This window comes from Oratosquilla oratoria, chromosome 36 (assembly GCF_046742065.1).
Source record: "Oratosquilla oratoria isolate Oo_2021 chromosome 36, ASM4674206v1, whole genome shotgun sequence".
Taxonomy (NCBI): domain Eukaryota; kingdom Metazoa; phylum Arthropoda; class Malacostraca; order Stomatopoda; family Squillidae; genus Oratosquilla; species Oratosquilla oratoria.
Genome location: NC_134812.1, coordinates 38326297 through 38338850, shown reverse-complemented (window position 1 = coordinate 38338850; position 12554 = coordinate 38326297). Strand labels below are relative to the sequence as shown.

The 12554-nt window shown below is 45.9% G+C and overlaps 1 protein-coding gene across 1 annotated transcript in view; it reads left to right on the top strand.

The window, feature by feature from the left end:
- The window catches only part of LOC143019117 (uncharacterized), a 40542-nt gene extending 28502 nt beyond the window's left edge, over positions 1-12040 (top strand). The window contains exons 6-8 of the mRNA XM_076174813.1: positions 348-473; positions 1911-1991; positions 11822-12040. Coding sequence (XP_076030928.1) covers positions 348-473; positions 1911-1991; positions 11822-12040 — 426 coding nt within the window. The remainder of the gene's footprint in view (positions 1-347; positions 474-1910; positions 1992-11821) is intronic.
- Positions 12041-12554: the final 514 nt, after the last annotated feature.

Genomic DNA, 12554 nt, shown 5'->3' with positions numbered 1-12554 from the left:
TTGAGAACAGAGCATCATCATCGTCGTCGTCGTCGTCGTCGTCGTCGTGGTCGTCGTCATCATCAACAACATCATCATCATCGTCGTCGTGTCGTCGTCGTGTCGTCGTCGTCGTCGTCTTTCCTTGTTGTTTTCATTACCTTCTCCTTCTTTGTATTCATCTTTCTTTTCTTTTGCTTCTTCGTCTTCTTTTTGGTCCTTTCGTCGTCGTCTTTGTCGTCTTCTTGGCCGACATTGTCCCCTCAGTCTTCGATGTATTCCCTCCATTGATTCAAAGAATGTTACGAGAATATTCGAACTCTGCTAACACTTGGATCATATTTCCGTATAATTTCGCCATAACACAGCCAGATGTGCCCACCCGCACTCGCCCTTCTCCAAGCCTGGACGTCTTCCAAGGCGAAATCGCTGGTAGATGTGTTGTCCATCTTGTGCGAATCAAGCCAGCTCCCATTAAGGGAATTGCCACAGTGGTCAGTTCTCTTCAGGCCAATAAATACGTGTGCTAACATAGTTAACAGGGCCAGCATTGAATAAACGAGGCGCATTACCGTAATTTTAACATCTGGCGTTAGGTGATAAGGGAGGATGTTTGTCCTATCTTTGCATCGGCGAGTATTCCCCGGCTTGACAAACGGTTGGTCCAGTGATAACCCTGAGATCCTTCGCAGGGATTTAAGCGCGAATTCCAGGTCCTGGCCGGGGTTCAGTCCCGCATCCATAATGCAAGGCAGGATCACAGGGCCCGGGAAGAGGTGAACTTCCAGGCCTGTACGGGTACCTCCACCACCTGATACTCGCAGGAATTCTTCGACTTTATAAGATCGTTTATTAAAGTAGCTTCGGAGAAGCGGAGCACATCGCAAAGATCGATCTTCCTGTGTGTGTGTGTGTGTGTCTGTGTGTGTGTGATAGTTGCGTCACAATGCTATACGTTTCACCCATATTCGATAAAGTAAAAAAGAGAGAGAGAGAGAGAGAGTTAAATTCCCATTGAAATGTATCAATTTTACCCAGGCCCAACGTACCAAGATATTAATGCTTTTGCGTATGCAAAGCGTATGCACACTACTTTATTATTTCTCTGCTACGACACGTATGTATGCATCGACAGCGATCGTCCAAGGCCAACTGTTGATTTTTGTTTATTTATGTGTTTGATTATTATTATTATTATTATTATTGTTGTTATTATTATTATATTATTGATAACAACAACAACAACCAAAGTGAGGTAATGATGTGAAAAATAAAATTACCATGGTATTGGTGGGTTGTGTTGATGTAGGGAGTGGTGTTGATATTGGTGGTGGGTGTTTTTTTTTTCTTAAGTGGGTAATGGTTATTTTGGTGATAGTGGTGGGGTTAGTGCTGATGGTGGTGGTAATGGTATGTTGTGTTGATGGGTGGTGGTGGTTGTGGTGAATTAAGGAAGGAGTTTTTTTTCAGTTTATAGTTATACGTAAAACTATGTGGGACCTTTGTCTCTGTGTGCGTTGCTAGGTTAGGTGCAATTAATGCTTTTCATTACGTCTGGGACATTTCGTACTTGGAGGAAAGGTTGCCGCGCCGCTGGCTAAGCCGCTTACGTCGCCTGCATTGTCCCGGGCATAGAAGTCTCATTGCGCAGATAATCTTATTATTTTCTTCACGCGTCGTGCTCTCCAAAGAGTTATACTTTTCTCACGGAAATTGCTGTTTGTCTTGTGCCTGCCCGTGTGCCCTGAAGCTGTGTAGAATCGGGGTTGGAGGAGTTTCGTCGGCTGAATAAAATCGCCTGGCGGCAGTGTAAAGGTGCAAGGAAAAGGGGAGGGCTTTCCATCGACTGCCAGAACAAAGATACAAGTTCTTGTTTGCAAAAGACGTGATAGTAGTCGTATATTGTTTAAGTGTTTGTTGGGATATTGTAGCTTCTGATTGTTCGTCAACGAGCCAGTTTGCATTCCATGATTGAATTCTCCCGCCCATGTGTCAGCGTGTCCATTCAGAGAGTAAACTCCTTCACCACTGAAGGAGATGAACGAAATAGACAGGCGGTAGCCATCACAAAAAAAAAAAAAAAAAAAAAAATTCTACCTAGCACAGGAATGTGAAGGCTGTTCATCACACAATGGAGGTGAAAAAAATGTAAAGATATTTCTGGAGCGACTCCTCCGTCCGATGCACCACCTCTACACAGTTGAAACCCGGAGGGTACAGCCAGGGTTAGAAGTTCTGGAAATGTTTTATCTGGGCACAGCTTTCCCCTCTCCCCTCTCCCTCTTCCTCTCACTTGTTCCCCTCCCCCCACGCTCCCCTCCCTCTTTCCTTCTCCTTCACCTTCTCCTTCGGCCCCTTCTCTCTCTCTCTCTCTCTCTCTCTCTCTCTCTCTAACACGCATACACACACACACACACACACACACACACACACACACACACACACACACACACACACACACAGACTGCCATTCATTGGCACACAAATTTCAAATTGAACGTTAATTTCCACTAAGGATATTACGGAGGTTATGTTAATATGTAAACGAAGTTATAAATCTCCAGCTAGACTTTGTTTATTTTAGCAAAGGTTAATCAACACAAAACACATAAACCTTTGGTCTCCCCTTCGCTGCGGACACTCGGCACTTTTAGATATTAGTTTGAAATATTAATTTCCCGGATTTTAAGGATTTGAATTTGGTTTCTTTCTACTCAACTTGTATCCTCCTCCTCCCTTCTTAGCCGTTTTATCCGGCTTTTGGTAAAGGTTGGTTTGGCTTGAACTGTTCAGCTCTCTGGCTTAGGCTGAGCATCTAGGAGTTATCCCGGACTTGAAAACTCCCCCCCCCTCCCTCCATCGGCTCTTACTCCTCCTCCTCCTCCTCCTCCTCCTCCTCTTCCTCCTGGTCTCTCCTTTTCTCCCTCTCCCACGACTCCCTCTCGTCCTTTCTCCTCTCTCTTCTTATCCTCATCTCTTTTTTCTTTTTCTTCTCTGTCCTTCTACATTGTCTATTCCCTTTACTCTTACTCCTCTCCTTCCTTCTACTCCTCCTCCTCCTCTTCGTCCTTTTAGTTTCTTCTCCTGGTCCCTCTTTTGCTCCTTTTTCGCACCACCTCCTCTCTTCCTCACCCCTTTTCCCACCTTTTCCCGCTTCTCATCTTTATCTCTCTTCCCTCCTCCCTCCAGCTTCTCCACAATCTACTCCATTTGTTTTCTCCTCCTCTTTCTCCTCCACTTTCTCCTCCTCCTCTTCTTTGTCCTTCTTCCGCCATTCATTCTCCTAGCCTTCGTCGTCCTCTTCCTCCTCCTCCTCCTCTTCGTCCTCTTCCTCTCCTCCTTCACTTCCGTATCCTTGTCTTTCTTCTCATCCAGAACCATTGCTATTAACTGCGCCTCTTCCTACTTCTCTTCTACTTCCTGTCTACTTTAGATAACCCCCCTTATTCAAACTATCACTTTCTTCTTTGTCTTCTACATTCTGTTTACTTTATACCCTCCTTCACTTCTCCTCCTCCTCCTCCTCCTCGTCCAGAACAACTACTACTAACTACGTCTCTTCCTACTTCTCTTCTACTACCTGTCTGCTTTAATTGCATCCCCCGTTTTTCCATGCTTTCATCCTCCCCCTCCTCCTCCTCATCCTTCTCCTCCTCCTCCTCCTCCTCCTCCTCCTCTTCCAGAACTACCACTGCCACCTACGCCTCATCCTACTTCTCTTCTACTTCCTGTCTGCTTTAGTAAAAAAAAAAAAACCTTTTTTTTCATACTCTCCCTTCCTCTGTTAGTTCTTAATTCTTTCACCATTTTCCTCTGGCGGCCCAAGGTATTGCTTCCAAGGTATACTTGCTTGTCCCATTTCCTATGCCTTTCTTTACCGTATTATTATCTTGCCAGTTCAAACCGTCTATAATTCCTTTCTCATTGGTCCGCACCATATTCTTCCCAAAACATTTCTTTCTCCATTCCTTTCCCCTCCTCTCGCCTCCTCTCTCCTCCTCCTCCTCTCGCTTCATCTTTCCTTCCCCCGCTTCCCTTCCCCTCCCCCTCCCCCTCCCCTCTCCTACTCTTTCCCCCATTCTCCCCCCTCCCCCCCTCTCCTCTTATCTGATCTCTCCACTCGTCACCCCTGTCCTCTCGACCCAGGTCCCTCCCTTTCCACCTTTTCCTCCACATTAGCTTTCTCCGTGTTACCATCCTTTCCTCCTTCTCACCCTCCCCCCCCACCCTGTCTTCATTCCTTCACTCTTATCTCCCCCTCTCCTGCTCTCCCCCACCCCTTCCCTGCACTCTCCTCGATTGCTCTAATCTGCACTGCTTTCCCCCTTCTAGTGTTTCCCCCGTCTCTCCTTTCTTTCTCCTTCCTAACCATCCTCCCCACTCCTCTTGCCTTCGTTCTTCATCCCTTCCCGCCTAACCCTTCCACTCCATTCCCCTTCCCTACCCCCCCTTCAACTCCTCACCACTTCTCTCCCTTACCCCCCTCTTACCTTCCCACCTCTCCTCTCCCTTACCCTTCTCTTCCCTACCCACCTCTCCTCTTCCCTCCCCACCTCTCCTCTTCCCTACCCTCCTCTTCCCTCCCCACCTCTCCTCTCCCTTACCCTCCTCTTCCCTCCCCACCTCTCCTCTCCCTTACCCTCCTCTTCCCTCCCCACCTCTCCTCTCCCCTACCCTCCTCTCCCCTTACCTCTACTCGTCTCCCCTCTGCTCGTCTCCCCTCTACTCGTCTCCCCTCTGCTCGTCTCCCCTCTACTCGTCTACCCTCTACTCGTCTACCCTCTACCCCCTCTACTCGTCTCCCCTCTACCCCTCTACTCGTCTCCCCTCTACTCGTCTCCCCTCTCTTCGTCTCCTTTCCTTTGCACTATTCTTTACCTTCCCACTCCTATTCTTCCTCGCTTGCAGCATTCTGCCCCTATTTCATCCTCTCTTTCTTTCACGTCCTCTTCCTCCATGTCACTTTTTTTTTTTTTTTTTTTTTTGTCCTCCCAATTCCTGATTTCTTCAGTTTCCACTCTCTCTGTTTCATTCCCTGCCACCTCTCCTTGTCTGAAGTACCACCTTCGCTCTCAAGCACCCCCCCCCTCTCTCTCTCTCTCTCTCTCTCTCTCTCTCTCTCTCTCTCTCTCTCTCTCTCTCTCTCTCTCTCTCTCTCTCTCTCCCTTCCCCCCTCTCTCGCTCTCTCTCTCTCTCTCTCTCCCTCTCTCCCTCTCTCTCCCTTCCCCCCTCTCTCGCTCTCTCTCTCTGCCCTCTGCCCTATCTCTTTTCTCCTCTCTTCTCCTCTTCTCTCTTCTCGTTTTTTCCTCTACCTCTACTAATAACTTGCAATCTTTTACCCACACTGTTTTCCTTTCCCTGTCCCTGTTTCTCTGCAGCGTTTTTCTGCGTAATCATTTGTTCCGCACTTCTTTCGGTCTCACGCTTTTCCCCTTCCCATCTTGCCTTTATTTTATATTATTTGCTTATATGTTTGTTATTATTTGTTTGTTTATTATTATTTGCTTGATTTTTATTTATTATTAGTTATCTGTCAATTTATTATTATTTACTATTTACCTGTTTGCTTATTATTTAACTATACCTATGCATTTATTTATTTTATTTATTATTTATATTATATATATATATATATATATATATTTTTTTTTTGTCATTATTATATTTTTTTCCGTATCCGACCTAGTTATGGAACAAAAGGTCTCCTGTCGGCATACTCCTCTTTTGTAATCCTTTACATATCCCCATCGCGTCATTTGCCCTGCCCCTTTGTACCTTCATCCCCTTCTGCCATTCTCTCCTTTTCCGTTTTCGATCCTTATTTCATGCGTTGTTTCCTTGTTCGACATCATTATTCTTTCTCCCCCATCTTTTCATCGCATCGGTCCTCCTCCTCATTTCTTTCATTCGTCCTCGTCATCATCAGGCGTTACAGTGGCATTTTTATCTGTCCAGAATTTTACTTCTTTTCGCTTTCCATCTGTCGGTTATTATGACCCCCTCATTCTCCTTCCCATACTCGTTTACAACAATGATATCGTCTTCGGGGTCTACCTTTTTGTGTATCAAGGACAAACGCGCCCACACGGATATATGGCCAAACGCACATACCTGCACGTACGCACACACACACACACACACACACACACACACACACACACACACACACACACACACACACACACACACAGTATCGCTGCGCTGCGAGTTGTTACTCCAATTCTCGTGGGCGGGGCGTTGTGTGTGTGTTTGCGTGTAAGGTCACAGAATTATCCATATATCGATCATATACAAGCTCTGAGCTCTCCTTTAGGGGGGGGGGGTATCTGTCGATCATGAGTCCAACACGTGATCCAAAAACCATAGTGAATCTCACACTCACACTCACACACACGCCTACGCCTATGTATCTATATTACGCACACCATCTCCAGATGCTGCACCCTGTCTCCAATTCTATCTTCTTATTCATAATTTGTTATATTTTCAGTCTACGGGCCACACCCGCTAAAGTTCAATATATATATATATATATATATATATATATATATATATATATATATATATATATATATGTATATATATATATATATATATGCAAGCAATCACATCACCGTTATACAAAAATGCAAAAAATAACCACAGGAGAAGGGAAACTTGTAGACAGTAAGTACTTTCGTATATTACATCTTCAGACTGGAGATGTAATATACGAAAGTACTTACTGTCTAAAAGTTTCCCTTCTCCTGTTGTTATTTTGCATATATATATATATATATATATATATATATATATATATATATTCCAGTTTAATATTTTTCTTTTTCTTTTATTTTTCCCTCCTTTCCTTCCCATTTTCCTTCCCTTGTGCATTTCCCATTTCATAGATCTCCGTCTTGTTCCCATGTTTTTTTTTTAACTTTCCAAGTTAGTGTACATTTCCTGTTCTCCCATCCCTTGGGTATTCTAGCTTTTCCCCTACTCTTCCACTCATTCATTTACTCCCTTTTCCTCCTTCTCCCATCGTTTTCGCCCCTCGCCTTTCATTTATTTATTTATTTGTTTTTATTTATTATTAGTATTTATTTATTTTTCATTTTTCCCGATTGCCTTTCCCACCTGGTCTCTTTCTCCTCCCCCCCACTCGCCGAATGTCCCCTCTCCCCATTCCATTGTGCCTCTCCCTTATCTCCCCTTCCGGGTTGGCACCCCCTCCCACCCCCCTCCCACCCGCTCCCCAATCCCCATAATACGTCTTTTGCTGGTGCCCAACCGTGGCAGGTAGCCTACAGCTTTTGGGGACCCACGTGGTTCTGCAGCCATCGTCGACATTTTCCTCCTCTTCCTCCTCTCCCTCCTCTCCCTCTTCCTTCTCCTCCTCATTTTTCTCCTCCTCCTACTCCTCCTCTTGCTCCTTTCCCTTGTCCTCGTCGACATCATCTTCCTCTTCCTCCTCTCCTCCTTCCTTCTCCTCCTCCTTTTTCTCCTACTCCTCCTACTCCTACTCCTACTCCTCCTCTTGCTCCTTTCCCTAGTCGTCTCGACATGATCATCCTCTTCCTCCCCTCCTTCTTCCTCCTCCTCCTCCTTTTTCTCTTCCTCCTTTTTCTCCTCCTCTTCCTCTTCCTCCTCTTCCTCCTCTTACTCCTTTCCATTTTCCTCGTCGTCATCATCTTCCTCTTCACCATCCACATCTCGTCATCCTCGTTATCCTGCTACCCTCTTCGCCTTCTTCCTTTACACGTTCTCTCCTCCTCATTCTCTTCTTCCTTTTCTTTTTCCTCATTCTTCTCTAACTCGTCCTCCTGTTCCGTTTCCTCCTCCTCCTCCTCCTCCTCCTCCTCCTACTGGTCTCCTTCCGCCGCCGCCTCCTCTCTCTCCTCTTTTTCATCTTCCTCCACTTATTCTTCCTCCTCTTAATCCTGTTTTCCTCTTCCATCATTTCCTTACCCTGTTTTCGTTCTTTCTTTTTTATATTCACTTTTCACCCCCCCTTGTCCTCATGCTTCTCGCCCTTGTCCTCATGCTTCTCGCCCTTGTCCTCTCTACTATTCCTTGTGTTCCTCGTGGTCTTCATCCTTGTCCTCATCCTCCTAGTCCTCCTACTTCTTCTCCAGAGGAATCAATACCTCCGTATTCTTCGCGCACATTTTTAAATCCGTTTCTATCCACTCTCCATACTCCACCCCACCCCACCCCCAATCCTCGTTCTTTTACGAATTCCCCCCTTGTCCTTCCCTCCTCCCCTCCTCCCCCCATCCCCCTTGTCCTTCCCTCCTCCCCCCATCACCCTTGTCCTTCTCTCCTCCCCCATCACCCTTTTCCTTCTCTCCTTCCCCCTTCCCCTTGTCTTTCACTCCTCCCCCACCCCCCTTGTCCTTCCCTCCTCCCCCTTCTCCCTTGTCCTCCCCTCCCCCCATCCCCCTTGTCCTTCCCTCCTCCCCCTTCTCCCTTGTCCTCCCCTCGTCCCCCCCATCCCCCTTGTCGTTCTCTCCTCCCCCCTTCCCCCTTGTCCTTCCCTCCTCCCCCTTCCCCCCTTGTCCTTCCCTCCTCCTCCCTCCCCCCTTGTCTTTCCCTCCTCCCCCCTTCCTCTTTGTCCTTCTCTCATTCCCCCTTCCCCCTTGTCCTTCCCTCCTTCCCCCCTATCTTTCCCTCCTCCCCCCTTCCCCCTTGTTCTTCTCTCATCCCCCCTTCCCCCTTGTTCTTCTCTCATTCCCCCATTCCCCTTGTCCTTCTCTCATTCCCCCATCCCCCTTGTCCTTCTCTCATTCCCCCATCCCCCTTGTCTTTCCCTCCTCCTCATTCCCCCTTCCTCCTTGTCCTTCCCTCGTCCCCCCTTCCCCCTTGTCTTCCTTGCCTTTCCATGTCAGTTCACAGCATTTTAACTCCCCCCCCACACACACACACCCCTCTTTGCGGCTGCCATGCCTTGCCTTTCTTACTTTTGCTCATTTCCTGTCTCTTCATTCAAGAAGCATAATTCTTGTTCATACGACGTAAGTTCTGACGCTTTATTCCTTTTGGGATGGTCTTCTTCCTTTCGTAGTATTCCGTCATTCCTCTTCATTTGTCCCAATTTTTTTTTCTTTGATTATTTTTTTTATTTGTTTTGTGGACTAAAATTAATTGCCTTCACATCAGTCTCGTTATTCCAATTTGTGTATTTAAGTCCTTCGTTGCAGTTCTTTTATTTTTTTAATTAATTAATTAAATTATTTTTACTTTATTTTATTTCTATTTATTTTATTTATTTATTTATTTTTATTGTTTCATATATATATATATATATATATATATATATATATATATATAAACGGCTGGTATGCGGGTGAATATTACGGATGATTTATATATATATATATATATTATTATTATTATTATTATATATATATTTTTAAGAATGTTCAGCGGGTTTTTAAATGTCAGCTCTGATGGACATTTTGGTACTGTGCAATACTATGCTTTCTCTGAATTCCTAATTTAATGTTTACTTTTACAAGTGTTTGAAGTTAGTATGGTGAATGGAGCGTAGTACTTGGTCTCGTTTCTTGTACCACGTTCCTGGCAGACCAAGCTCATAGGGCAAAGGTGGCGACCTTGGTAGCATCTAAGCACCTCTTGGTGTAAAACCAACACTTTTTGGAATCCAAAACACATTTAGTATAAATAAAATGCATTTTGTGCATTTTAACCAACTTTCCTTGCCCTCTCTCTTTTACCTTCCCACTTCCAGCTTCGTCCTCCTCGTCTCCTCCGTCTCGCTCTTCTTCTTCTCTTCCCCCTTCCCCCTCTCCCTTCTTCCTCCTCTTCAACCCACTTTTCTTCTAACCCTATGACCTCGAAGATATTTTCCTTAATACTGCGTGTAGACACAATACACAACTCGCCCCCCCCCCAACTCTACCCCACCTCACCTAAACAATACACTATCGCTCACGTCTTCTTACTTGAGTATTACGCTTCCCTGAGCCCAAAGACTGCTCTTCATCGCGCGCGCGGGCCACACCACATGGAACGGTCCACATAAAACATAAACGCCCTTTAACATGAAACGTATATATTTCGCCTCTCGTAAAAAAACGCAAAGGCTGTATCGTATAAAGTGCATTTGCACCGATCCCACAAAGAAACGTACACACACACACACACACACACAAACACACACACACTCACACTCACACACACACACACACAAGCACGCACGCACGCCCAGGGCTGAAATAATATCAGAATTGCTGCGTTGAGGGTTATTACTCTAACTCTCGTGGGCAGGGAGTTGGGGGGAGGTGTTTGCGTGTAAGGTCACAGTATTACCCATAGATCGGTCATACGAGCTCTTAGCTCTCATGCGGGAGGAATAACTGTCGATCACGAGTCCAACACGTGATCCAAGACCATGGTGAATCACACACACACACACACACACACACACACACACACACACACACACACACACACACACACACACACACACACACACACACACACACACACACACACACATAAAACACAAACATTACTTCCGTGATCAAAAATGCTAACGGTACAAAATAATCGCAAATGATCCACGTGAAATACAAAACTCGCCCATGAAAATAAAACAAACGCCATACCACATGAAACACACACGTGTCGACCCGCCCCATGAAACGAAAGCAGCACCACATAAGCTACAGATGCTTCTCCCACCACATAAAACACAAACGCTACACAGAAGTGTCCCGTCATTTGGCCCGATTTTGGCCTGAACTACACCGCCACCTTACACTGACCCACATAACACACAACCGAGGCGTCTTAGTATGCACTAAGACGTCCTGCCAAGGGATGTAGTGCGCTGAACAGGTCACATTAAACACGGCACCACATATAGTCATGATAAAAAAAATTTACCCCAGAGTTTTTCAAGGCACAAATTTCAAATTACTTGATATATAATATATATACTCGTATATATTTTTTCTATTCAAGAAAATTACCTAACTGAACTAGATACTAAGTAGGAAAATGTGTGTGTATATATATATATATATATATATATATATAAATTGACGTGAGTTGTAGCGTGGTTCAAAACTTTTTTTCGTGACATTACAGTAACCACAGGTACACAATATCTAAGCCAGCTATTACATAAGAGTGCTATGTACTCCACTTCAAATTATTACTATTACCACGGTACCTCTCTCTGTCTGTCTACCCAGAGCAGAGCACACCGGAGAAGCTTGGGAGGCACCACCACCACCACCACCCACGACGGCCTATTGTGCTCCACCTCGACCCTTCAAGGGTACAATACTTTGCTTCCTATTGCACTTGTTCTCTTGTTTTCCTGTCTCCTGCTCCCCCCTTCTCTCTCTCTCTCTCTCTCTCTCTCTCTCTCTTTTCCTCCTACTTCTACTCCGGGTCATTTCATTCTTCTCCTTTCTCTTCCCCTCCCCTTCCCTCTCCTCTTCCTCCTTCTCTTTCCCCTCTCATTCTTTTTCTTCTTTCTCCTTCTCTTTCCTCTGTTCTTCCTGCTCCTCTTCTTCGTCTTCTTCCTCGTGCTCCTCTTCTACTTCCACCTTCTTTTTCCTTTTCTCCTACAACTCCTCTACTTCTTCCTTCCCACTTTCTTCCGCTTCATCCACCTCTTCTCATGTCAGTCCACTTCCTCGACTTCCTCTTCCTTCTTTTCATCCAACGTTCCTCCTGCTTCTGTACCTTTTTCCTTCTTTTCCTCCTCCGTCCACTCCTCCACCTCCTGACTTTATTCTCCCGCTCCATCTCTTCGCAGTCAGTCCTCCTTTGCTCGACAGTGCCCCCGCCTGTCAATAACCTCCGCTTGCCGTGGTCTCTGTAGCCGCAGATGCTCGCCCTCAGGCGCCACAACGCCCATTGTGGGCAGGGCCCTTCCACGCATAGGGCCTTCACGCCCATTGCGACAGGGACCACCCAGAGGGTGCCCCGTCACCCACCGGAGCCGGGCCCTCGAAGCATGGGACGCCCCTTCCGTGGTCAAGGTCCTCCACATCGAGGACGACCCGCATGTCCGCCCATGTCAGGGGCTCTCAATGATTAAGACTCCGAAGCGAACTCTGTGCAAGGCCCTTTACGCTGAGAGGACCAAAACTCTTCCACTGCCGCCACTGCTCATGCTTTTAGTATTGCTTTTGATGCTATTCTTACAGTCCCGTATATTGCCATTGTGGTCGCAACTGCCTGAATTGATGCCTGTCGCCGTTGTTGTTGTTGTTGTTCTTCTTCTTCTTCTTCTTCTTCTCCTTCTTCTTCTTCTTCTTCTTCTTCTTCTTCTCCCTCCTCTTCTTCCTCTTCTTATTCTTGTTTCGTCTTTGGAGGCTTGTTTTACGTGATGATGGCCTCCATGCTCTCGTTGTTGAAGAACTTGAAGTGTTCAGCTCTGTGTTCTTCTTCTTCTTCTTCTTCTTCTTCTTCTTCTCCCTCGTCTTCTTCCTCTTATTCTTGTTTCGTCTTTGGAGGCTTGTTTTACGTGATGATGGCCTCCATGCTCTCGTTGTTGAAGAACTTGAAGTGTTCAGCTCAGTGCCGGGGCTTTTTACCTATTTCCTCTTGGA